The sequence below is a fragment of the Panthera leo genome, chromosome C1 (assembly GCF_018350215.1).
Source record: "Panthera leo isolate Ple1 chromosome C1, P.leo_Ple1_pat1.1, whole genome shotgun sequence".
NCBI lineage: Eukaryota > Metazoa > Chordata > Mammalia > Carnivora > Felidae > Panthera > Panthera leo.
The window spans coordinates 186,132,529-186,159,175 of NC_056686.1; the positions used below are offsets into that span (position 1 = coordinate 186,132,529).

The following is a 26,647-nucleotide window of genomic DNA, read 5'->3' on the forward strand; positions in this document are numbered from 1 at the left end:
AATATCCTTTATAGTTTTTTCCCCCTCCAACACATAATTTATCTGGGATCATTATTGTATTTAGGTGTCATGTGTCTGTAGTCTCCCTTAATCTTGAACAACTTTTCTTTATGACATTGACATTTTTGAAGAATATTGTCACCCTCACTACCACCTTTTATTAAAAAAATAGAATTGTCCTCATTTTTGGTGTGCGTTGTATTGCCTGTGATTTGTTTCAAGCTTAAATATTCTGGCAGGAATATTACCTAAATGATGTACTCTTCTCAGGGCATCACACCTGGAAGCAGTGGTGTCCGTCTGCTCCCTATTTGTGATGGTAATTTTGATTGTTTGGTCAAGGTGTTGTCTGATTTCTTCACTATACAGTTAATTTTGTATAGTTACTATTTCTCCCCTGCAACTAGTAAGCAAGTGGTAGAGAGACATTTTGAGACTTTACAAATATCCCACTCTGCATCAAGAATTTCCCCTAGATTTAGTATCCATTAATGATCCTAGTGTGATTCAATTTTTATTATGTTGGTTGAAAAGCAATGATTTTCAAACTCCAGTATTTTCTCTACCTTTATAAGTCAGCACTCAGCATTCTGCTATATGCGAGAGCCCTCTTTTCTTCTCTAAAAGTTTTTTTGCCCGCTAAACTTAATCCTTCTCTGCACCTACTTTTTCAACTAATTTTGTGTGTGCTCAGATACTTCTGTGCATGTAGAAAACACACACACACACACACACACACACACACACACACACACACGACTTTGCTCTTTGCCTCTTAGAAATTCAGTAGTTTCTAAGGGGAGTAGCTCAGCCTTGGCATGTAGAGCGCTGCTATTTTGCTGACCTCAGAGGATTCTGGCTATGGCCAGATGAAGATGGGAGGAGTTGTCGTGGTGCTGAGAGTATAGGAGGCTTTGGGAGGGAGCACCTCATATTACATGCCTTCTCCTAGACTTTCAGGGTCAGAAGGTGTCTTAAAAGTTACTTATGCAAGAAACCATCAGAATCCTAGAGGAGAACACAGGCAGCAACCTCTCTGGCCTTGGCTGTAGCAACTTCTTACTAGACATGTCTCCAGAGGCAAGGAAAACAGAAGCAAAAGTGAACTCTTTGGCTTCGTCAAGATAAAATGCTTCTGTACAGTGAAGGAAACAATCAACAGAACTGAAAGGCAACCTGTGGAATGGGAGAAGATATTTGCAAAAGACATATTGGATAAGTTCTATGAAGAACTTATAAAACTCAGTACCCCAAAAATAAATAATCCAGTTAAGAAATGAACAGAAGATGTTAACAGACATTTCTCCAAAGAAGACAAGCAAATGGCTAACAGACACAAGAAAAGATGCTCAACATCACTGATCATCAGGGAAATACAAATCAAAACCATGATGAGATACCACTTCACACTTATCAGAATGGCTAAAATGAACAACTCAGGAAACAATAGTTGTTGGCAAAGATGCAAAGAAAGGGGAACCCTCTTACACTGTTGGTGGGAATGCGAACGGGTGCAGCAATTCTGGAAAACAGTATGGAGGTTCCTCAAAGTTAAAAATAGAATTATCTTACAACCCAGCAATTGCACTACTAGGTATTTATCTGGAGAACACAAAAATACTGATTCAAAGGGGTACCTGCACCCCAATATTTATAGCACCACTATCAGCAATAGCCAAACTATGGCAAGAACCCATATGTTCATCAACTGATGAATTTCTAAAGAAGATGTGATACACACATACCAAAAAGAATGAAATCTTGCCATTTGCAATGATGTGGATGGAGCTAGAGTATATTATGCTAAGGGAAATAAGTCAGAGAAGGAAAAATACTCTATGATTTCACTTATGTTTGGAGTTTAAGAAATAAAAAAACAGATGAACATAGGGGAGGGGAAGGAAAAATAAGATAAAAACAGAGAGGGAGGCAAACCATAAGAGACTCTTAAATACAGAGAACAAACTGAGGACTACTGGAGGGGGTGGGTAGGGGGATGGGCTAAATGGGTGATGGGGATTAAGGAGAGCACTTGTTGTAATGAGCACTGGGGGTTAGATGTAGTGATGAATCACTAAATTCTACTCCTGAAACTAATACTACACTATATGCTAACAAACTTGAATTTAAATAAAATCTTGGAAGAAAAAATAAAAAAATAAAATAAAGTTTGAGTATTTGGGATGTTAAAAAAAAGTTATCTAGGCAATCCTGGCCCTGGATAAAATGAAAGTTGGTAAATCATATCATGTTTCATTAGCACCTTAGAGGTTTTCTTACATAAAAGAGCACTACCAACCATTGCATTTAATGAGAAGAAACTGTATTTCAAGTAACACCCCTAATTATTTAAATTGATTTACATTAAAAACCAAATCAATATATTTGAAAGTGGAATATGATTTCTTAATGCTTTTCTGTTATCTTAATGCTTTCTGTTATTCTGCATTTTCTCTTCATGCTCTTCTGTTGAAGAGATGTAATATCAGCTTCTTTTTAAGGACTTATTGGACCCTTATTATTTGAAAACAGTGGAAAGAAGACTGAGCATGTCCAGGCAGTGGGTCAGTTATCTATTCGTTCATTCATTCCTTCCTTCCTTCATTCATTCATTCCTCTCTGACACAGAGTTTGGGAGGGTGTCAACAGAAGATGCAGCATTTTCAGAGAAAGAGCCAGGCTGACGTTAAAGCTTATTTCTAGTCCCTGTTCTGGCTGATTTTATCAGCACAAGGAAGGAGACAAATTAAGGAAACCTGGGTCCTGGGGATGCTGGGCAGAGCCTGCTGCTGTATCTGTGTTGCCCTTAATTCCAGAAAATTCACTCAACTGCTTTCAAAACCAGCTGGATAAACCCAGAAAACAGCCTGCTTGGTCCTTGGATGTCGCTGAGAGAAATTAGCATTTTGCAGGAAGGAAAATACGGCTTGCAAAAAGAAAGGCCGGAAGTGTTTTAGAGAGTGAAACTAAAGTTCTTTTTTTCATTTGTTCATCAAAGTTGGGAAATTCTGGTATTGTGCAGCCTGGGAGTGAGGCTGTGTGGCTTTGGTCTGGCTTGAAGATAAGTCCCTCTCTTGCAGCCGGAAGCTTGGTGGGCTCCAGCAGGGAGGCACCTCCAGGAACTTGGGGATGACTTGCCGGTCACCTCAAACAGGTCTGGTGCTGCGCCCCATGTGGCCAAGTGGCAGTGTTAACCCCTCCCCAGAACCGCTTTGAGACTTTCTGCTGCAGGCTGAGGGCAAGGGGTTTGGGAGTGGAGTGAATGTGGTAGAGCATGCACAAAAGGTGAGGACCCTAGGCTATGTTTCAGTCTTACATTTAATAATATAAAATGTTTCTGTAGGCCCAAAGTAAAAACTGTCAAGAGAGTATACTCAGAGGAGGCTCCATTGCATTCTTGCCCCTCTTCCCTTTCCTCCGTAGATTACCTTTTTTTATTAGTTTATTTTCTATTTATCCTGTTGTTACTTTTGAAAAAAACCCAGCCATCTGTCCCCTTTATTATAAATGAGGTGCCCCATTAAAATACTGTTTTTCGCTTGACTTCCTTCATGTAACGGGATCTCCTGTACAGAAATTATCTTCTGCATCCTGCTCCACAGCTCTTTCGCCCACTTCCTAGTGGTGGACATTAGAGTTATTTCTGGTCTTTCGTTATTTCAAATAATGCTGCAATGAATAAATATCTTTGTGCATATGTCATATTGTATTTTTGCCACTGTGTCTTTGTGAGCCTCCTCCTCTGAAAGGAGAGAGATGATTCTCTTTTTTGTCACTTGCTGCTGAACTTGCTGGGGATTAAGTGTCTGTTCTTTGCATCAAGTCCAGCTTTTTGACCCTCATCCTAACTGTGTGGATTTCCTGCATTTCATTCATTTCCTGTTTCCTCAACAGAGGGTTTCTGGGCAAGATCAGCCCATGAGGAATTATGGTAGATGTTTCTAATACACTTTATATAACTTGGATCAGTATGGCAGGAATAGAAACATATGACAGTTACCAAGCAATTTGAGATGTTTTGAGGGAGAAAGGTAACAAATTAGTGGAGAATTCATTTCTTATCTCATTTCAGGCATGGATTCTACCAGGCTTTTCTGTGGGAGAATGGAGAGAAATGGGTGGTTTGTACTCTGAAACCCTTGCACCACAGCATCTGGGGAATGCTGGCATCTGCTCTCCCTCTACCCTTCAGAATTAGATCACCCTCTGTAAGGAGGGAAGGAACACTTGGTAGGGCTGAAACCCACAGGCCAGCATGACAGAGCAGAATGTTGACTCTGGGAACATCTGGTGTAGTGTGGCTCCAGATACTGCTTGTATTTTTCAGAGTGAGAGATGACAGAGGGAGGGACTTGGCAATGATGTATTTAGTGCCTTGGATCTTTGCCCCAAAATCATAACCTTAGGAAAATATTACAGAATCTGCTACAGAGCTAAACGGCTTATGAACACGCTTTTGGTGTAGTCTCCCTGTGATATGTAAAGTTTATCAGAAGAGATTCCTTTTTTTTTTTTTTTTCTGGAAATTTAAACTTCAGAGTCCAAACACTTCACATTCCCAGGAATCTCTGCTTTCTGCCTAAGCAGGAAAGTGCGTGATACAATGTTGATTAGAGTTACCATTACTGAGCACTTGTTATGTGCCAGGCAGGCACTGTCCTAAGAGCTTTCTAGGGCTTATCTCATTGAATCCTCCAATCCAGAGGTAGGTACTGCTGTTATTCTCACTTAATGACAAGGAAGTGGAGACTCAATGAATGGATATAGTACTTCCTAAATGGACCCACTAGTGAAGCTGGGATCTGAACCCAGGAGTCTGACTCCAGAGCTCACCCTCTGAAGACCTGGCTCTAACACAGTGTGGCTTCAGGCACTCAGGCGATTGCTTCATTTCTTTGAAAAATAAGGGAGTTTCTTTCAGTTTTGCAATTCTGTGGTTTGGAAGTTTGAACATGGCTTTCTTGCAGTATTACCTTCTCCCAAGGTGAGGAGGAATTTATAGGTGCTGTGTACAGCTGAAGTTTGGCCCCTTTTGGCTGTGTTCTATGGTCTGGGGATGCTGGATTCACTCAGCCTGAGCTGTGCACCCAGGAGTGACCCTTAACTATAGTTAATAACTAACTCAAGCCTTAGAGACAAGGGCAGAGCTTGCTGGATTCTACTGAAAACTTGCTGGATGTGGGAGAAGAAAAGTTTCAAGTTTCATTTTCCTGTATTGCTACGTGACAACGCATCACTGGCTTCATCTGTGGTGGATTCATATTTAGAGGAACCAAGAAATTTGCAGGAACACTTCAGAGGAATGCGATCTTTAGCCGATGCCAAAGACATGGCTAAATGAATTCTGGGCTGTGGTCTGATTTTTGCCCTACCCAGACTGGGTTCTCTGGGCTTTCTGTTTTTCCCCCTCCTCTTCCTGGTGTCCGTCCAGCCTGTCTATATCCAGTAACAGATAGATACTGTCTCAACCCAGCCAAGCTTTCTGCCAGAAATACTTTAGCTGATTCACATGATCTTGACTCTTAACCCATCCTCTGTAAGGAAATCTAAATGTTTGGGGAAAGATATTTGAAGAATCTGAGAACTTCTCTTTCAAGGCGACAGAGAAACCCTGGTCTCCATAGAGATCTTGGGAGCATCTGTTGAGACTTTAACTTCTGAAACCAGCACAAAGGTCTTCTCCAGCTAGGGTCCATCCCTTAATGACTTTGAGGGCTCAGAGATGTTTGTTTCTGTCATTGTTCTTGTTTCTGTCTCTGTGATTATCCCACCTTTTTCTGAAACAATCAGAAGTGTGTTCACCTTTGCCTATGGAGGCAATGCTGTTGCCATTACAGCCACACACAGCCTTTGAATTATTTCCAGGTAGGGGAGTTTCTTTTCTATTGACTGAAGCCACTTCTTTTCTGCTTGGATCAAAGATATGCCATGTTTTTAGGAGATCACTTCAGCCACACACAGGTCCCACTGGAGCCAACTCAGCTCACTTGTAATTACATGCTGTTTACAATAACCTTCAGAAATAATGGCACGTATTTTAAAATTCTCACTGTGATCTCTGTGATCTCTACAAAAGAGACTTTTCTGTTTTCAGGGGAGTCAGATCACTCCAGAATCTTACCATCTGAAAAAGAAATAAACATTTGATATCTTTATTGTCTTGTTAGATCCTTACTTATGCTTCCTTCACTTTGCTAATCCAAAAGGGAAGATGTGGGGTGCCTGGGTGGCTCAGTCAATTGAGAGTCTGACTCTTGATTTTGGCTCAGGTCATGATCCCAGGGTTGTGACATCGAGCCCTGCGTTGGGTTCTGTGCTGAGCGTGGAGCCCACTTGAGATTCTCTCTCTTTCTTTCTCTCTCTCTCTCTCCCTCCCTCCTTCTGCCCCTCTACCTGGCTTATGAGATTCTCTCTCTTTCTCTCTCTTCCTCCCTCCCTCTGCCCCTCTACCTGGCTTGTGCTAGCTCTCTCTCTCTAAAAAAACACAGAAACAAAAAAGAAAACAGAAAGGAAGATGCTTTTGCATAAGCTCTTGATTTGCTGAAGTTAAATTACATATTCTGTTATTTAACACTGCTAATTGACATTCTGCAGTCAAACCAAATGAAGTCTGAATTTTAATCAATACCTGGCATTTCACCTTGGACTTAATTGAGTAATTCTAGACCAGGACCATAGCCTTGAGAACTCTCAGCCTTTGGTACTGATAAATGAAGTGATTGGTTAGAAACATTAAACCCTTAAAATGAGGATTCCCTAATAAGTCATTCTATTTCTTCTTCTTTCAAGGAAGCAGCTGTGTACAGAATGGATCGGAAGCACAGAGGCCACTGTGTTGTTGTTAATAACCACAGCTTTACCTCACTCTCAGATCGACCAGGGACTCATAGAGATGCTGGTAAGAAAGTCTGAATAGTCTATAAGATGCAAGTTGGGGATCTTAAAATCATTTTTTTTTTAGTTTTCATATTTTCTTTCTGTAATTTTTTATCTTCCATTTATTTTATTTTTTTTAGTGTTTATTTATTTTTGAGACAGAGACAGAGCATGAACGGGGGAGGGGCAGAGAGAGAGGGAGACACAGAATCGGAAGCAGGCTCCAGGCTCTGAGCCATCAGCCCAGAGCCCGATGCAGGGCTCAAACTCACGGACCGCAAGACTGTGACCTGAGCTGAAGTCGGATGCTTAACCAACTGAGCCACCCAGGTGCCCCTATCTTCCATTTAAATGTAAGGATGATATGGGGCACCTGGATGACTCAGTTGGTTAAGCATCTGACTACAGCTCAGGTCATGATCTCAGGGTTTGTGGGTTGGAGTCCTGTATCTGGCTCTGTGCTGACAGCTCAGAGCCTGGAGCCTTCCTAGATTCTGTGTCTCCCTCTCTCGCTGCCACTCCCCCACTCATGCTCTGTCTCTCTATCCCTCTCTCTCTCTGTCTCAAAAATAAATAAACATTAAAAAAATTTAAATGTAAGGATAATATAAATGTTCTAAGCCTCTTGTATATCCCAGGTGTCTTAGCCTACCTGGGCTGCTGTAATGAAATACTATAAACTAGATGGCTTATAAATGACACACATTTATTTCTAACAGTTCTGGAGGCTGGGAAGTCCAAGATCAAGGCTCTGACATTTTGATGCCTGGTGAAAGCCCGCTTCCTAGGTGGCAGTCTTTGTGCTGTGTCCTCACATGGCAGAAGAGCTTTCTGGAGTCTCTTTTTTTTTTCTGGGGTCTCTTTATGGGCTCTCCCCTCATGACCTAATCACCTCCCAAAGGCCCCACTTCCTCATACCCTCACCTCGGGGGTTAGGATTTCAACATATGAATTTTAGGGGGACACAAACATGAAGACCATAGCACTTGGGGTATTACCAATCTGCTGAAAGAGCAAAAGGAGTCCCTGACCATGTACAGCTCTGTGGGTTGGGGGAAAGTATGGTGCATCAGCAACAAAAAAACTGGGTTTGAGCTGTGGCTCCACCACAAACTAGTTTGTGACTGTGGGTGAGTCCTGGGCCTTGGCTTCCTCATCTGTGAAGTAGGATGAAACTGTGGCCTCTGCTGACTCTCAGGACCATTGTGATAGTGCTGTGGGTACTATAAGAAGGTAGGTAAATAATAAAATTTTATTGTTATGAAAGTAAAATAAAAACCCAAGCTTCAGGCTACTTGCTGTGCAAGTTTTATAACTATTAACATTGTTCCACCCCTTAATTTTGTTTCATTTTACTCTATCTCATTTTATTATTTCCCCTTTCTTTCCTTTTTTTTTTTTTTTTTTTTTTTTTTTAACAGAGTGCTTGGAGCGTGTGTTTCAGTGGCTGGGGTTCAGCGTACATATATATAATAATGTGACCAAAGGACGTCTAGATGAGGTTCTGAAGGAATATAAGAGTCATCCAGGCCATGCTGATGGAGATTGCTTTGTGTTCTGTGTTCTGACCCATGGGAAATTTGGAGCTGTCTACTCCTCAGATGAGGCCCTTGTTCCCATTCGGGAGATCATGTCTCATTTCACAGCCCAGCAGTGCCCTGGCCTGGCTCATAAACCCAAACTCTTTTTTATCCAGGCCTGTCAGGGTGAAGAGATACAACCTTCTGTATCCATTGAAGCAGATGCTATAAATTCCGAGCATTCACCTCCTACCCCTTCCCTTCTGGCCAGTGTTCCCAGTGATGCAGATTTCCTTCTTGGCCTGGCCACTGTCCCTGGCTATGTATCCTTTCGGCATGTAGAGGAAGGCAGCTGGTATATTCAGTCTCTGTATAATAATCTGAAGAACTTGGTCCCAAGGTGAGATGTTTGAGTTGTACTATATACCTACCGGTTTGTCCATCCATCTATCTACCTACCTGTTCGTCTGTCTCTTCACATACCCATCTGTGCATCTGTCTGTCCATCCATCCATCAGTCTACTCATCCATCTGTCCCATCTATCCATCCATTCATCCGTCATCCATCTACCCATTCATCCAAACATCTGTCCATCCATCCAAACATTTATCCATCCAATAAACCTATGTTGAGCACTAGCATATAACTGGAAAGGAAGATACAGAATTGAAAAAAAACAAAACAGTCCCTGCCTTCAAGTTGCTCACAGTCTAGAGAGATAGAAAGAATAGATGGGGGAAGAGCATTCCCTGTGGCAACTACACATTATACAGCATAGGTGTTATGGAAACACATAGAACTAGTACCTCACCCAGATTTGAAGGATCAGGGAAAGCTTCTAGAGATGACAAATAGATGTTAGGTAAATAATTGAAATGAAAGAAATGCTGGGCAGAAGGAAACAGTATAAATAAAGGTAAGAGGGCCTTTTATTTGTTCCTTCATTTATTTATCAGTCACTCATGTTTACTGAGTGCCTATGTATTGCCTTTGGCATTATACGTTTGATCTCCTGCCACTGCTCTGACAACTTTCCATCTGTATCTACCATGTGCTCCTTACCTGGTACCCTGGAAATGGGTCTTCATTGCAGTTCTGCCCTGTACCCCATTCTATGTTCTTTATAGCTCTGGGCAGCTTCAGCTATACCCTGGAGGCCGCTTGACCTCCATGAAAATGTCTCCAAAGTTGCCATCTCTGGTCCATTAATCTCTGAGTTTTTGGAGAGCAGAGTTATTTCATTCAACTTTATGTCCTTAGCACTTGACACAGTAGCTGATATATTGTTGAGCTTGATAAATATTTGCTGGACCAATGAGTGACTGAGTGAATCTCATTCTTAGGGTCGGTCCAATACATTTCTTGCAGCCTACCAGACATCCCACCTCCTTGTTGCCCTTGGAGCTCATATTCAGTATGCATAGTCCTCAATTCATCTTCCAGCCCTCTCTATCTGCCTTCTTCTCCTGAATTCACATTTTAAGGAATGGTCAAAGTGTTCTGGGAATTCGAAACTAGGAATTCAGGATTGGAACCTTGAGTCAACCTTAGCTTTTCCATCTTCTTCATTAATCCCTCCATCCCCACCATAGCCATCAAAAACCAATGTCCTATGACTTTGAGGACAAGGCAGATTTATCAAGGACTTACTGTGTGCGTACTGTCCTGGGTACCGAGCTAGGGGCTAAGGGTAAGTTATGAACAAGGGAGACAGAATGTCTTCTCCATGGAGCTTATAGACCAGTGGGTAAGTGAAGGTAAGAAGGTAAATATTTAAATTAATAAGATAATTTCAGGAAGTGATACCTGCTGTGAAGAAAGCAAACAAGATATTATAGAGAATGGGGCAGGGAGCTACCTGAGAAGGCTTCTTGGTAGAGGTGATATTTCAAGTGAGACTGAGTGGTGATGAGTCAACCACAGGATGATCCAGAGGCAGAGAGAACAGCTGGTGTGAGACAGGGTGTAAGAACTAAGAACCAGGCAGGGCCTGCTGTCCCTTGAACATAGCAATGATGATGAGGATAAGTAGTGGCAATATTAATAATAATAAAAATGATGGTCAGTGGAATATTATAGCCAGTTTTCTATGTGCTTTACACAAATTTACTTCATTTACTTCTCATGGCAGTCCCTAAAATGGGTATTCTTATGGTCCTTATTTTAGACCTGAGAAAACAGAGGCATATTTAGTGTGAAATAAGTGACTGTGCCTAAGACCACACGGGTCCACGAGTGATGGAACCATGCTTCAAACCTGAGTTCTATTTCCAGAGCCTTGCTTTTTTTTTTCCCCCAGTGGTATGAATTGCCCATCCTTGGAACATTTTGGTAAATGTTAAATATCCTGCAAGCCCAGGCTCACAAGCTACCTCCTGTATGGAATCCAGGAAGTGCTCTTTTTCGTCTGAACTTGCAGTGGAACTTTGTCCACTTTTCATATAGTATTGATCACATTCTGCCTTATAGTATGCATTTTGTGTATATACCATATTTGGTACATGCTTCATGTCTGCATTTGAAGTGCCTAGAAATTTGTGTCATGTTTATCTTTGTATCCTCCTCAAACCAAGAATAGAGAGGGCATTATTAATAGTAGGGTCCCTTGGGGCACCTGGGTGGCTCAATCGGTTAAGCGTCCAACTCTTGACTTCAGCTCAGGTCATGATCTCATGGTTTGTGGGTTTGGGCCCTGTGTCAGGGTTTCTGTGCTGAGAGGGCAGAGCCTGCTTGGGATTCTCTCTTTCTATTCCTAACTTGTGCACATGTGCACTCTCTCTCAAAATAAACTTAAAAAAAAATAGTAGAGTCCTTCTCTATCTTTATCACCTACCTATCTATTCTATCTATATCTATCTATCTATCTATCTATCTATCTATCTATCTATCTATCATCTGTCTGTGTGTCTGTCTATATCTATCCACCAGCTTGGAGGAGAAACATGGAAAAATAATTATGTGCAACCTTCCTTTGTGGACCAATGACCTTAAAATGTAAGTTGTGGAGCACCCGTCTGGCTCAGTCAGAAAAGTGTGACACTCTTAATCTCAGGGTCAGGTTCAAACCCCATGTTGGGTGTAGATTGCTTAAAAGAAAAAAGAGGGCCACCTGGCTGGCTCAATCGGTTAAGCATCCAACTCTTGGTTTTGGCTCAGGTCATGATCTCATGGTTTGTGGGTATGAGCCCTACACCAGGCTCCACATTCTCAGCACAGGGTCTGCTTCGGATTCTGTCTCTCAATTTCTTTCCCACCACACCCTCCCCAAGATAAATAATAAACTAAAAAAAGTTAAAATGCAAGATGTGTCTATTATAGTGTTCTCAAACATTAAATGTAATATTGAAAACTTTTGTATAATTTAGCATTTCTTTTTTTAATTTCAAAATAAGAATTTCTTTATATTTGACAGGATTCCAGTTAGAATTTTGCCCTGTTAGACTAGGAAGAAGCCACATGTTTTAGGGTTTCTTTGTATGACCTGGTATGTGATTTCTGTCTCCTGATTGAAAATATTTTTTCTTATCTGCCTGCAGACATGAAGATATTTTATCCATCCTCACTGCTGTCAACAATGATGTGAGTCAACAAGCAAACAAAGAAGGAACAAAGAGACAGATGCCCCAACCTGCTTATACACTACGGAAAAAACTAGTATTCCCTGTGCCACAGGAAAAACTTTTATTGTAGTAGAGAGTTCTCAATGACTCTTTGACTTGAAAGGAACCTTTGGTCATCTCTTCCAATCTCCCACCCACCATAGGAATCATTGATAGATGGTGAGCCTGTCATTCCAATAATAGGAAATGCCCTATTTTCTGATTCAACAAATTCTTTAAAAAAAACTTTTTTTTTGACAAGTCTAATTGTTAGAACACTTTCTTTATTGAAGCCTTGGGTTGTAGTCTTGGCATTAGTTTTGTGCCCTGAGAAAAAGCAATTGGCCTTGGTTTGTGTATCTGTGAGGTAAAAGGTAGTACCAGATACATTTTAAGATTCCTTTGAGCTCTAAAGAACCACTATTCTTAACCTCAACTGAGCTTTGATTTCCTCTCTGTATGACCACCCCTTGTGAACATTCTGTGTCCCTTCTGCGTGGCCTTGTTTTGGACATTGGATAATGATGAGATCCCACATGGTTCATTGACCCTTTCTCTGCTCTCCACTTCCTAAGGCTTCTCATCTCCACATCTGCTGGGGTGAAATTTTTGTCTATATGATGCCCATTTCCAGCTTTAGTATAACGAAGGTGTTCCCACAGGAACTCTTTATCTTGGGTTGGGAACAGGTTTGGCTCTAGGAAGATGATAGTTCAGTATGAAGAGAGACAACTCAGCCACTCTGGGACCAGAGTGAGGTTACAGCCTGAGGTTAAATTCTGTGTTGATCAGAACTTTTCAGGTGCTGATGACAGAACACCCACATCACACCAACCAAAGCAAAGAAAGGAATTTATTGCCTCATTCATCTGAAAACACACAATTGGGTAGTGCTGGCTTCAGGTGAAGCTTGAATCAGGACTCAGTCTGCACTATAGCGTCTCTCTCTTGGCCAGAGCTTCTTTTGGTGGCTGCACTGTGCTGACTAAAGCCAACAGCCCCTGCCTTGTCTCCAACATGCTCTGTTTCTCTGGCCCAAAGAATTGAGGAGAGAGACAGCCTTAGGGATGAAGCTATTCACAGAAGTTGTTGTTCTCTCCTTAGAGAGTTGTCTGGCTGTGCCTTGGTGGGGGGTGTGGTTCTGTATGGAAGCCTTGCTACTTTTTACATTAAGGTTTTGAATATCTTTATGTATGTAAACTTTTTTTTTCAATTTCAAGAGGAATTTTTCTTTTTTATTTTCTAAGGGAGGGAGATTGAAAGTCCTGTACCTAAGGCCTCTATTTATTGATGAAGAGGTTGAGGCCCAAGGAGGCAGAGTGATTTGCTACAGTCCCCCAGCCAGTTATTGTTTACAGGGTTTTATTTCCCACTTGAGTGAACTGGAATGTCATGGGACATAACAGGGCTTTTTAGGAACATTTCCTTGGATATGTAGACACCCATGAAAGATATCCAGGAATGAAGAAGAATAACTCTCAGTGATGCCTGATTTTGTAATTATTAATGTGTAAGTCCAATGATCTTCCAGAACCTTTGTATATACAAGTCAAAGCGAACAGCTGGTGATTACAGTCCTTCCCCAGTTGAATATACACAGCTTTTGGCCACTTCATAGTCCTTCTCTGCAAGTGAAAGATGGTGTGGTACAAAGCAAAGAGCAAAGAATCTGGAGATAGAAGCCTTTGGTTTCTGTTTTGCCTTGTGACTTTCTGGCTCTGAGACACTAAGTCAAGCTAGTTTTCGAGCCTTATCTATAAAGTAGAGAAAAATTACCTATTTAAGATAAGGATAGGTTAATATATAAATCCATTTAAATCTAGTTGTTGTGAGGTATATACAAGACCTTTACGTAGCAGATACCTCTGGCAGTCACCTAACGGAAATAGAGTTTGAGTTCTTTTGTGTCTAATTCCAGCTGAATTTTAGCCACAAATCAATACTAATACCCACCGATGTCCTCTTAGGGAAATGTTGGTTTTCCCCTGACTGATTCACAATGTCCCCGGCAGCAGCAGGCTAGCTCTTGGCTCTGAATCCAGCTGGACAAAACACTGCTAATGAACTCTCCTTCCTCAGCAACATTTGGGGTTTTATGTATAAGTCCTGGTCCTGTGGTCTATTTTGTATTTTTGTTTTGCTGGAACTTAGTGGTTGTGCAAGGTTAAGTTCTAGGATCAGGAAACTTTCCCATGAATTTTCTTTTCAGAGTTCTCCAGCAGGCACTTTAGGGGTCACTAGACATTTATAACTGTAAGTCACACGCCTATGCAGACAGTAGGAGTACAATCATCCTTCAGTCATTTCTCCTAAATGGAGCATCTACACACTTTTCCCTTGTCTGTGTGTGTGTGTGTGTGTGCGCCCACGTGTGTGATAATTTAGAGTGGAGCACAGCAAGTGATTTGGTCACAGCTGTTCAGCAGAGACTACCGCCATTGTCTGTGCAGACATTTATGAAAGAAATGTGCAGACCCAGTGAGGTTTCTGTATATTTTGCCTAGTTTTGCTCAACCTACAAGAGCTGTAGTTAGATTTTTTTCTTTGTTTTCTATTTTTTTCTCAAAAGTTGGGCTTATACCAAACAAAATGAAGGACGTGGAAAATTTTAATAGAATATTATACAAATGTTAGTTATTTAATAATGATACTCTTGGAGTTGATTATTATTAGAGATATTAGTCACCACAGCATCCTAGTGGCCTCTGCTACAAGGTCTCACCATGGCAGTGGGCAGTTGTGATATCACCAGGGTTTCCCTTAGCCAGTGCTCAGGTAATTCAAACATACAAGCAGCTGGTACAATATGGTTACTGACCAATCAAAACACATTGACCAGTATGTATAACACTATGGTGAATGCTGCTGAATAGCAGCCCCTTATCAATCAATGATCAAGTCTCCACTGAGGTAGACCAAATTAGAAGTTTACTTCATTTTGTAGATAACTTTTGTGCCATATTTGATTCACAAAATCTTCTAGGTCAGATACTTTATGAGTGATTTAGTGAAGTTGTTCTCAACCTTGGAATTCTTGGGTCCTTAGATGTTTGTGGAGTTATTCTCAGGGTCTATGAGTTCTCCACCTTCACTTTGAAATGTTGTAATTCCTTTTTGGTGATAATCTTAAAAATTAATAGAGATGCATCCTGGCTCTTCTGCATAATCATATTTGAGCAACTTTTGTGCTCACATCCTGGTGCCCATAGAAAGTGATGAACTTTGCATTGAGCTTTTTAATGTAGCATGGATTGGGGTCCATGGCCAGAGGTCCTCAGATTTACTGTCAGGCACCAGTGGTTAATCTATTTGAAACCTGCTCCAGTTCATCCTCTTAAGCCATGATAGACTCCTAGACCATCATCCCTCAACCACTGCTTAACTCTCAACAGAGAGAACTCACACTACACACAAAGCCATGGACTGGGGAGCTTGGAAGGACCCTAGAGAACCCATGGTCCAGCCTTCAGGGTGTAAAAAGGCTTACTAAAGTCTTACAGCTGTTAGTGGAACATTTGCAATCCTGTGTATTTCCTGATTTGCAATCTTGCCGCCTGGTTTTACTTTTGGACAGCTTTCATTGTTCTTTTCCCTGTGGTGACTTGAATCTACCTGCTTAGAACATACTTAAATCCATTGCCTCTCATTCTAAACTCTGGAGCCATACCAAAGACATGTAGCTCTCTTCTGGTGAAGTACATGTTTCATGTGACAAGTTATTTAGCTTTCTTTCTGGTAGGATCTGGCTCTCCTCAGAAGTCTGCAGGGGCACCTGGGTGACTCAGTCAGTTGAGCGTCTGACTCTTGATTTCAACTCAGGTCACGATCCCAGGGTTGTGGAATCCAGCCCCTCATTGGGCTCTGCACTGAGCGTGGAGCCTACTTGAGATTCTCTCTGTCTCTGTCTCTGTCTCTGTCTCTGTCTCTCTTTCTCCCCCTTTCCACTGCTCGCATTAAAATTAAAAAGGGAAAAAAAAAGTCTGCAGTTTGCTTTTAAGGATGTGAATATCACATTTGTATCTTTGAACAGTAGCTGAATTCCTAAAAATGGAAAGCTTTTAAAAAGTACTAGGGGAAATTCTTTGTTTAAAGAAAGACTGATTTGCTAATACAAAGAAGCATTTTATAACATAACTTTAGCATATATGAATTTTTAAAAGAGGATTTTTCTATTAAAATTTTTAAATTGTATTAATTTTTACTTTTTAAATCTATTTTTGAATAGGTATTATCTTTACATTGTTCAACGATAAGAAAATACAAAGAGGTATTCAAGATAAGTGTTGCCTGCATTTCTGTCCACTAAATGCCCAGTCCTCCCACCTTTGCATCCCAGAGATAATTTCAGGATTTCTTAATGCAAATGCAAATATAGCAAGTACAAATATATATGTATTTTAAAGTAGGCTTTTTTTGAAACAGAGTACGTACACTGTGAAACTCTTATCTGTCATTTGGTCTCATTTTAAATGATTCTGTTAGATGCTTGGAAGTACTGGTACAACTCTAGAACGGGAATAACTTTATGAGCTTTGTGGACTGGGTACTTGTACATAGTAGTAATTGACTCACCAATAAAATAAAGGGATTTTTTTCCTTTTTATCTTTGTGTAATATCTTTGATTTTACCTGATAGCTTTTTTTCTGCTTATATAGTAATATACGCACATTGTGGAATATTTGGGAAATAGAATAACACACAAAGAAAAAGAGTTAATTCATTTATAATTCCATTTTGGCATTCACTTTCCCATTTTTTCACTCTGCATTTGCCCCTGAGCTTCCCAACCACCTTTAAATCAGCTTAACCACAATATCCTCCTAGTCATGCATCCAGTAAACTCTGTCTTTGCCAATATTTCCACCCAAGTCTCAATTGCAAACACTTCTCTCTATGACAGCCACCTCCTACCATTCCATCTCATTTTCTCTAGGCCCCTGCCTCCCAACAGTCTGCAGTGCCACTGGGGCCTCTGGTTAGTCCATTGACCCTATCTGCCATCTTTCCAATGCCAACACCACCCTTGACTTCTTCCCTCCTTCTTTACCTAGCTGGAGTCCACATGTCATCATTGAACTCACTTTCTTGCACCCACCCTCGATACCCTTGCCTTTCCCTTGGTCCTAATCACAGGGCAGAATCTAAACTGTGGTTAATCACACATGCCTGCTTACTGCAGGTTTGTACTAGAATTCCTGGTTGTGGTGGTTTGGCTCAGTCGGTTAAGCATCTTGGTTTCAGCTCCAATCATAATCTCACAGTTTGTGGGTTTGAACCCTGCATCAGGCTCTGTGCTAGCAGTGTGGAGCCTGCTTGGGATTTCTCCCTTTCTCTCTGCCCCTCTCCTGCTCTCTCTCTCTGTCTCTCTCATATTAAATATATAAAAGCTTAATACACACACACAATGTTGCAGACTTGTCTCATTCAAAACCAATGACCACAGGGGCGCCTGGGTGGCGCAGTCGGTTAAGCGTCCGACTTCAGCCAGGTCACGATCTCGCGGTCCGTGAGTTCGAGCCCCGCGTCAGGCTCTGTGCTGACGGCTCGGAGCCTGGAGCCTGTTTCCGATTCTGTGTCTCCCTCTCTCTCTGCCCCTCCCCCGTTCATGCTCTGTCTCTCTCTGTCCCAAAAATAAATAAAAAAACGTTGAAAAAAAAAATTAAAAAAAAAAAAAAAAAACAAAACAAAACCAATGACCACAAACCTCAAGCAGGCTTTTAGTGATTCTCAGGAATCCTGTAACGTTTCCCTCGTTATGTCACCCTTTGCTTTCTCAGCCGGTGTTACACCTTCTTTTGTCTTTTCAGACCTCTATCATCCTCCATTCTCCTCACTTTCATTTGATAGTCTCACTTCACTAAGGGAGGTAATCAGAAAAGATTTCCACCATCCACCACCGAGTCCCCTGATCCACCTGCACCCTAACCCTATTGGCTGCTTCCTCTCCTGTCAACAATGGGTGCACCTTCCTGTCTGTGCTTCTCCCAAGAGTCAGTGCCTCCTCTTGGGCAGGGATTAGCTCATCCTGCTCACTCGAGGACACCACTCTCATAGCCCTTCCTCCCTCTCCTGCTTGATTAACTGTCCCCTCTCTCCCAGATCATTCCCCTGAGCACAAAAACATGCTGTAATTTCTCTTCCTTCCAAAACAGAACTGAAACACCTAAATGTGGATCTTCTGTCACGTGCTCAGAATCAGACCCTGAGTGTATGCAAGTGATTTGTTCAGGAATCGCTCTCCAGAGAATCCTGCTGGGGGTGGGAGGTGGGACAGAGAAGGGGAGAAGGCAGGCCAGGCCACACATTTTATCTCAGTGTGGCCAGGACGGAGCACTTTAAAGTGAAAATTATGCCTCAGAGTTCCCTACCCAACGGGAAGCAAGAGAACTGGTTTTGCATCCTCCCTTAATCCTTAGTCCCTCCATCCTCTGCTAAGAGCTGCCCCTGGTGGGAGAACTTAAACATCCAAGCACTTCCTGTGGTCTGAGGGCATAGTCTCCTCACACAAGGTGTGAGTCTTTAGAAGCAAAAACCCCTACAATCTGGCAAGCCAGCTAAACTGGCTGGAAGGTGGGGATGGGGGGTGGTGGTAGGCAGAGGGGGATTAAAATGATTCAGAAAAGACCTACCTTCACCCCTCTCCCATCCTAAGCCTGATCCAACATTTGCAGGGCCCAGGCAACAGTAAATCTAAGACCCGTAACCCATACGTAGAAATGTAAATACCGACAAACTGTTCTATTCTCCTGTTGCTGAGGATTTATCATTTTTATGGTGTGCAGGGTGTCTGCCTCTGGCACAGCCTGTGCCTTTCTCTCCCCATTCCTAGCTCCTTCTAGCTTACCTGAAGCCCTAATGTATGCAAAGCAACATGAAAAATGTCACATACAGTCGGATCAGTGTACCTTTAAGCTCAGGGTTTTGTGAAAGAATTTTCTGTGATCTCAAGCTAAAAGGTTGGAGCTGTATCTTAGATAACCCACTTTTTTATTTACTACCTCCCTGTAAATCTATTATTTGTAAATTTGTCTAAGCAGAAACTCCCTTTCTCCTCTTAACAATTTAAAATAAACATCAAAAACAACACTGAAAGGGGCGCCTGGTGGCTCGGTAGGTTAAGCGTCCAACTTCAGCTCAGGTCATGATCTCACAGTCCGTGAGTTCAAGCCCCACATCGCGCTCTGTGCTGGCAGCTCAGAGCCTGGAGCCTGCTTCCGATTCTGTGTCTCCCTCTCTCTCTGCCCCTCCCCTGCTCATGCTCTGTCTCTCTCTGTCTCAAAAATAAATAAAAACATTAAAAAAATAAAAAAAAACAATATTGAAAACTAAAATATTAGCCACAAACTGGGAAATGTTATGTGCCACATATACAACTGATGAGGGATATATAAATATATATAAATGTATATAAAATATATATTCTACAATTCTATAAAATAATTAAACAGTCCAGTTAGATGGGCAAAATATATGAAATGAAAAAGGAAAAGAAAAAAACCCCTATCTGTAGCAAGTATGGGTGAGGATATGGAGCAAAGGGAATTCTATTAACACTGCTTAGAGAAATGTAAATGGACACAATCACTTTAGAGAACACTTTGACAATATCTGTAAACGTTGAATATGTCCATACACTGTGAGCGAGCATTTCCATTTCTGGGTCTAGGCCCCAAAAGAAATCTTGCACATGCACCAGGAGACGTGGAGGAGAACTTTCAGAGCATTATTGCTTGTAAGAAGGGGGAAAAAAAAGGTCAGAAACAAATATGGCAATTTCGATTGGTTCAGTCATATATGCTACAACACCATGCTTTCCGGAACAGGGTAATGGTGAATGGGAACATTGTGAATGTACTAAATGCCACAGAACTATTCACTTTATTTTTTATTTTTTTTCTTGTTTCTCGTTTTTATTTTTTTAAATATAACTTATTGTCAAATTGGCTAACACTTTAAATTGTTAAGATGGTAAATGAAATTAAAAGTCTATTAAAAAAGAAAGAAATGTTGAGCAAATAAGTGAATATATGCAATATGGTGTAATTTATGCAATGTTAAAAACCCAAGGTGCCTCTGGATGGCTCAGTCAGTTGAGTTTCTGACTCTTGATTTCAACTCAGGTCTTGATCCCAGGGTCATGGGATCAAGCCATGTGTTGGGCTCTGCACTGACCATGGAGCCTACTTGGGATTCTCTCTCCCTCTGCCTCTGCCCCTCCCTTACTTATGGATTCTCTCTCTCTCTCACGCTCTCTGTCTCAAGAAAACAAAAACAAAAAACAAATACCACCCACATAACAGTTCTGTATGTTGCTTGTGCACTCATTTCCATGTTGTACAAATATAACAATCTACATGGGGTGATCAACAAATTTTAGAATGGAGGTTACCTGGGGTGGGGCTGGGATTTGGAGAAAGAGGGAGGAATGATGCAGGGGTTCATTCTGCCATCCAGTTGGATGCTGGATCTGTGGGTATTCTCTTTTTTCTAAAATCTTTTTGCATGTCAATGCTGATTAATGTAATTTGGTCACCAGACAGGGTGATTTCTCAGCCTGCTGCACTGTGAATATTGGCCAGGTAAGGTACACAGGATGGTTTTGCCCTCTTGGTTGGGGAAGACTAAGTTTCTTAGTCTGTACCTGTCAGTATTTTTGGTGGTGGTGATTTCTGTGGTGGTGATATAACCAGTGTTGCCAAGACGGGGAGAAGGGGCAATGACTCACTTTTTATTGCCCTGAGCCATTGTTCTGTGTTTCTAGTCTGGAACAGGAAGCAAGCCTGAAGACGAGAGCCCTCTTGTGATGCCTCTGAGCTCCCCAAACCTGTTCTCATAAATCAGGTTCAAATGCAGACTCAACTTTCCTCATCTGTGACCACCACTTGCACACCACTGCTGCTGACAGTTTTCCATTCCCAGAATGCACAATCAGAAGCCCCGTACTGCATCTGATCATCCTACATTTCAGCTTATTTTGCCACTTGCAAGCATCCTCGCCCCTCTACTCATGTCGTCTTGGATCTCCAGCTCTCGCCACCCTGCAAGGAGACAGTGAGCCAGTTTTGGCTAGATGCTTCTTGCTATGGCCAAATTAGCAACGTTAGCCTTTGGTTCTAGTCACTTGCTGATGCCAAAAATGATGACTCTGTGAGAGTGACAGAGAGGTGTTACTGTGCCCATTTTATGGATCAGAAAATCAAGGCTCAGAGAAGCTAAATAATAAACAAGGTCATACTGCTAGAAATTGGGAAGAACCAGACTTGAACTCTATCTGGCTGACCTCCAAGTACAGGGACATGTCCTTCCTGTCTTTACCATGCTGCTCTTGTGAAAATATTTTCTAAGAGACAGAGGGCAGGCTAATACAGAGCAGTTAGCACCCCATCTTGGGTCTTGGAGATGGGAACCTGGCCTCTCTGCTGGAGGTATCAACCTGAAATATCAAGGAGAAGACAATTTTATCAACAGTTTCAGCCCTGTAAGAAATGGGCTTGGCCTAAGTTAAATATTGTGATAAAATATTAAAACAGGAAGTTCTATTACTTATAAGAAAGATGGTTCATTCTGCCAGTAATCGAAACCACTGCTGTTTGTGGAAGTTTGGCAAGTCCAACTTCCTCAGGTCCCTGAAACTGAACCCTTAGGTCTGGGACCTCTATATGTGACAAATCTACTCAGCCAGGCTTCCCCCTTTTTGCTCTGTGTTCAGTAGGAGGTTATAATTTCTAGGAAGGACAATGAAGCAAATTCAGTGGCAGGCAGAGAATACATGGGGGCCTGAACAGACAGATCTTAACAACTTCCTTTCCTAGGTTTGCCTTTGCTCAGACACCTCACAGGGCAGTGATTGATAGTCTTTTCCAGAGTCTTGCTCCTCTATCCACCCACCAGCTGCGTTATCTCCTAGAGCAAGACTTAAACCCAGCTGCTTTCCAGCACCATCCTTCCATTTTCGAGCCATGGGGTTTAGAATTCTGAACTCATCACTCTTACCTCTTAGTGCTCACACTTTTGTTTCATGTGTCTATGTGTCTATCTCATTTCATCTTTTAAAAATTCCTTTATTTATTTGGGAATATAATATAAGCAGCTGGTAAAACATTTAAACAGTACAGAAGGAGACATAGGGAAAAGTAAATTTCACACTGATCCCCACCCCCAAGTCCCCAGTTCTTCCACAGAGATAATTATTGTTTCTTCTTTTTGTTATTTATTTAAGTCATCTCTACACCCAACGTGGGTCTTGAGCTCACGACCCCAAGACCAAGAGTTGTATGCTCTTTCTACTGAGCCAGCCAGGTGCCCCCAGAGGTAATTATTGTTTCCAATATTTTGAATATCCCTTCAGAGATATGTTATTCTTATATAAACATATATATATATCTGTGTCTTTCTCTGATTTTCCCCTTCCCAAATGCTGGCAGACCATTCTGCACTTGGGTTTTTTAATTGAACATATCTCAGAGCTTATCCTGTATCAGAACATCTAGGTCTCCCTGATCTTCTTTATGGCTGCCAATATTCCATTATATACATGTGTCACCAGTGATCCAACTAGCCCCCCACTGATGGGCATTTAGGGATTGCAGGGTTCATATGGGTAGAAACCAGATCTTACCCATCCTTTGTTTCCTATGTTTCAATCTAAAACAGTGCTCTGCCAGAATTGTTTAGAAATTAAAAGACAAATACAAACCACAAACACATTCGTTCATGAAAATTGGGGAAAGGCTCTTATTTATTCTCAGCTCTGAGCTTTATATCTGCTGCTTTGCTGAAGTAAGAATGTGCTAGTTCTCATGCAGCTTTCTCATCAGCCACAGGTACTCAGCTCTACCAGGTATCAAGTGGTTAGAAAACTTATGGATGCAAAAATGTCCCTGCCTTCTAGGAAATTATAATCTGGTTGGAGAGAGAAGAAAAGTGTTTGTTGGCAAAAACAAAATAATCAAGAAAGGATGGATAAATTTTAAAAATGGTGTTAGGACAATTGGTTCTCTATCTGCAAGAAATTAAAGTTAGATTCCTATCTCAGACCATGCACACATACACAAAAACTCCAAAAATATAAATGTTAAAACAAAACTATAAAGGCATTAAAAGAAATATAGGAAATGAACGACCAGAGAAAGTCTCCCTAAGCAACACGTAGAAGCCAGAAGTCACAAAGAAAAAGCCAGGTGCATTTGTCCACATAAAAATGTAAATTTTCTGTGTAATTGAAGACACAAAAAATGCATTAAAAGACAGGCAATGACGTTTGGGAAGATGAAAAGATGCCCATTATATCTTGTTAACTAAACAGAAAGTAAGCTGTAAACCATATATATATACTTATATAAATTGATATATTCAGTCAGAGTGCAGTCAGAGGTGGAAACCACACCTGTCCTTCAAAATGGAAAATTTAATAGGAAGAATTATTCACTAGTAAAAGAAAATTACTGAAAGTAAAATGCCTTTAGGGCTGAGGGAGGTACCCATGGAAGGAAGAGATTTGGAAGACTCCTCCCCACCCCACAAATGTTGGTACCAGTTGAAGAAGCTGTGACTGTGCCCACTGAAGGTAGAGAAGTTCACGGGAGTGTCATAGGCTCACCTGCAGTCTGCAAGTGGAGGCTGGTGAGCAGGAGGCTTCCTGTGGGCATGCTGACAAAGTTCCTGGAGTGTGAGCACCACTAGGTCTCCTGCAAGCTGCTGGCAGCCTGCCGTAGAAGCAGGAAGAAAAGCCCGCTGAACTAGGAAGAGAAGCCCTTCCTCTGCTTGGCCTTGTGCTGTCTCTCCAGTGTCCTCTAGGATCAAAACCTAAAATTGTGCCAGCTGGTGGAGGAGCCATTTTCATAGGATGTAGCTACAGTGTCATCAAGCAGGCAGTAGGAGAGTGGATTTGGTGCTCAGAGGCAGTACATGGATTGATACAAGATGGCTTATATGATATATGTGCACATTCACACTTATTATGTGTTTACTCAGTACACCAGGAGGTGTTGTAATTCTTTTACATGTATTAACTCATTTGATTTTCACACTAAGTCTCCAACTCTTCAAAAGAGTTATTAATATCTGTATTCTGTGAATGAGGAAATCGAAGCACGCAGCTCTTAAGTAACTTGCCCAAGGTCACACAACTAGTAAATGGCAGAGCAAGAATCATAATGGCTTTATAAGCATAAAAATAGACGGAAAGAATCAAAATAACAGTGTTACCTCTCAAGACAGGATTAAAGAGGTCATGGAAGTGGATTTTATTTATTTATTTATTTATTTATTTATTTATTTAATTTTTTTTTAACGTTTATTTATTTTTGAGACAGAGAGAGACAGAGCATGAACAGGTGAGGAGCAAAGAGAGAGGGAGACACAGAATCTGAAACAGGCTCCAGACTCTGAGCTGTCAGCACAGAGCCCGACACGGGGCTCGAACTCACGGACCGTGAGATCATGACCTGAGCTGAAGTCGGACGCTTAACCGACCAAGCCACCCAGGCGCCCCTATTTATTTATTTTTAACAGTGCTTCAATAAATACAGTAATAAACTGTTTTTTATTTCGTTTTTGTATATGCGGGAGGGCTCCTTTGGGGAGGGGGTTATTTTCCAAAGAAACTGAAATAACTGAAAAATGACAACTGTCTGTGCCAGGCGGTAAGAATCAAGTGTTCCATGGGCACCAGGTGAGAACTCTCAGCAGGAGGAAGTCATATCTGGAGGGTGTGTCAGGGGCCTGAGGGAAGGTTTAGAAGAGGGTGAGTCACACAGTCCCTGAGGTTGGTTTCTGGCTCACGTTGTGTCAGGTCTGATCAGTGGCTGGTTACCTACCCTGAGCCGCCTGCCCTCCTCTGTCTCAACAGCTTCCAAGAAAAGGTGGCTAGTGGCTGCCTGAGGGATGCAGGTGGGGGAGGGGGAATTAGCACGTGGGCAGCACCTTCTCTCTGTGAGATAACACATGCAAGCACCACAGATACTGCTTTGTTCAGCCCTCCAAAGCACCCTCATCAAGCAAGTCATTATTATTGCCATTTCCCATACGGAAAACCAAGGCTGAGTGAAGCAAAGGAAGGTATCTGGATCTCAGCAAGAGGAGGAGCTAGGGTTTGAATCCAGATCTGTCCGATTCCAAAGTCCAAGCTCAGCCTACCACACCCATCTGCTTTCCAGATGGTGAAAGATTAGGTCACTTTCCCTAAAGGCCTACTTCAGGAACGCTTAACCAACTGAGCCACCCAGGCGCCCCTTGTGGCTCATCAGCAACTTTAGATCCTTCCCTGAGATAAAGGGGTGCAGGTCAAAGTGTCAGTAGAGGGAGAGCTGAGCGGGGGTGCTGACACTGGTTTTCAACTCATGGTCATCTCTCCTTCCTTTTAGGAGTGGCCCCTGGGCTACATCTATTTTCAGACTGTGAGGCTGGGTCTGGACAGCCTAAGCATAGTTGGCACTTGAATTTTGGGAACACTGAGGTGAGCCTGGAATTTCCAAGATGGGCACAAGAGAAGTGATGAACACTGGTGCCCAATGGGCTGGCTTTAAGTTTTTTTGTTTTTTGTTTTTTTTTATTTATTTTTGAGACAGAGAGTGACAGAGCATGAATGGGGGAGGGTCAGAGAGAGGGAGACACAGAATCTGAAACAGGCTCCAGGCTCTGAGCTCTCAGCACAGAGCCCAACGCGGGGCTCGAACTCACGGACAGCGAGATCGTGACCTGAGCCTAAGTCAGCTGCTCAACCGACTGAGCCACCCAGGCGCCCCCCAATGGGCTGGCTTTAAAAGTGTGTCAGTTGGGACCTACCCACCCTCTCTTTCATTATTAGTCCACTATTTTTACCTGCAGTCTGGGTATGCATGGAGGCAGCAGTATAGATACCTGTGCTAACGAGCTAATGCAATGTTCCCTTATAGCATGGGGCCCACTGGCAATACTGGGCAGTGCATGGTCATTATGCACTAAACAACAGAGGATCATATAGTGAAAAGTTATTCTCTTTATACTTCTCTAACATCAGGGCAAAAAATCCACTGTCAACGCTAATATATCTTTAATACATCTCAAAACATGCTAACTTCCCGTTTTGACAAAAGAGACATCTTCTTTAGTCATTCATCAGTTGATGGATATTTGGGCTTTTCCCATAGTTTGGCTATTGTTGATAATGCTACTATAAACACTGGGGTCCAGGTACCCCTTCAAATCTGTATTTTTGTATCCTTTAGGTAAATACCTAGTAGTGCAATTGCTGGATTATAGGGTAGTTCCATTTTTAACTTTTTGAGGAACCTTCATACTGTTCTCCAGAGTGGCTGCACCAGTTTGCATTCCCACCAACAGTGCAAGAGGGTTTCCCTTTCTTGGCATCCTCGCCAACACCTGTTGTTTCTTGTGCTGTTAACTTTAGCCATTTTGACAGAATGAGGTGGATCTCATCATGGTTTGATTTGTATTTTCATAATAATAAGTGATGTTGAGAATCTTTTCATGTGTCTGTTAGCCATCTGGATGTCTTCTTTGGAAAAATGACTATTCATGTCTTCTGTCCATTTCTTCAGTGGATTATTTGTATTTTGGGTGTTGAGTTTAAGTTCTTTATGGATTTTAGATACTAACCCTTTATCGGATATGTCATTTGAGAATAGCTTCTCCCATTGCGAAGGTTGCC

At 41.8% G+C, this 26,647-nt stretch overlaps 2 protein-coding genes across 2 annotated transcripts in view; both read left to right on the forward strand.

The window, feature by feature from the left end:
• Positions 1 to 14,253, forward strand: part of CASP10 (caspase 10) — a 36,199-nt gene extending 21,946 nt beyond the window's left edge. Inside the window, exons 7-9 of the mRNA XM_042949694.1 lie at positions 6,790 to 6,898; positions 8,298 to 8,796; positions 11,934 to 14,253. Of these exons, the coding sequence (XP_042805628.1) occupies positions 6,790 to 6,898; positions 8,298 to 8,796; positions 11,934 to 12,087 (762 nt within the window). The 3' untranslated portion in view covers positions 12,088 to 14,253. The remainder of the gene's footprint in view (positions 1 to 6,789; positions 6,899 to 8,297; positions 8,797 to 11,933) is intronic.
• CASP8 (caspase 8) overlaps positions 12,095 to 26,647 on the forward strand; it is a 74,154-nt gene continuing 59,601 nt past the window's right edge. The window contains exon 1 of the mRNA XM_042949697.1: positions 12,095 to 12,176. The gene's annotated coding sequence lies outside the window, so the exon portion shown is untranslated. The remainder of the gene's footprint in view (positions 12,177 to 26,647) is intronic.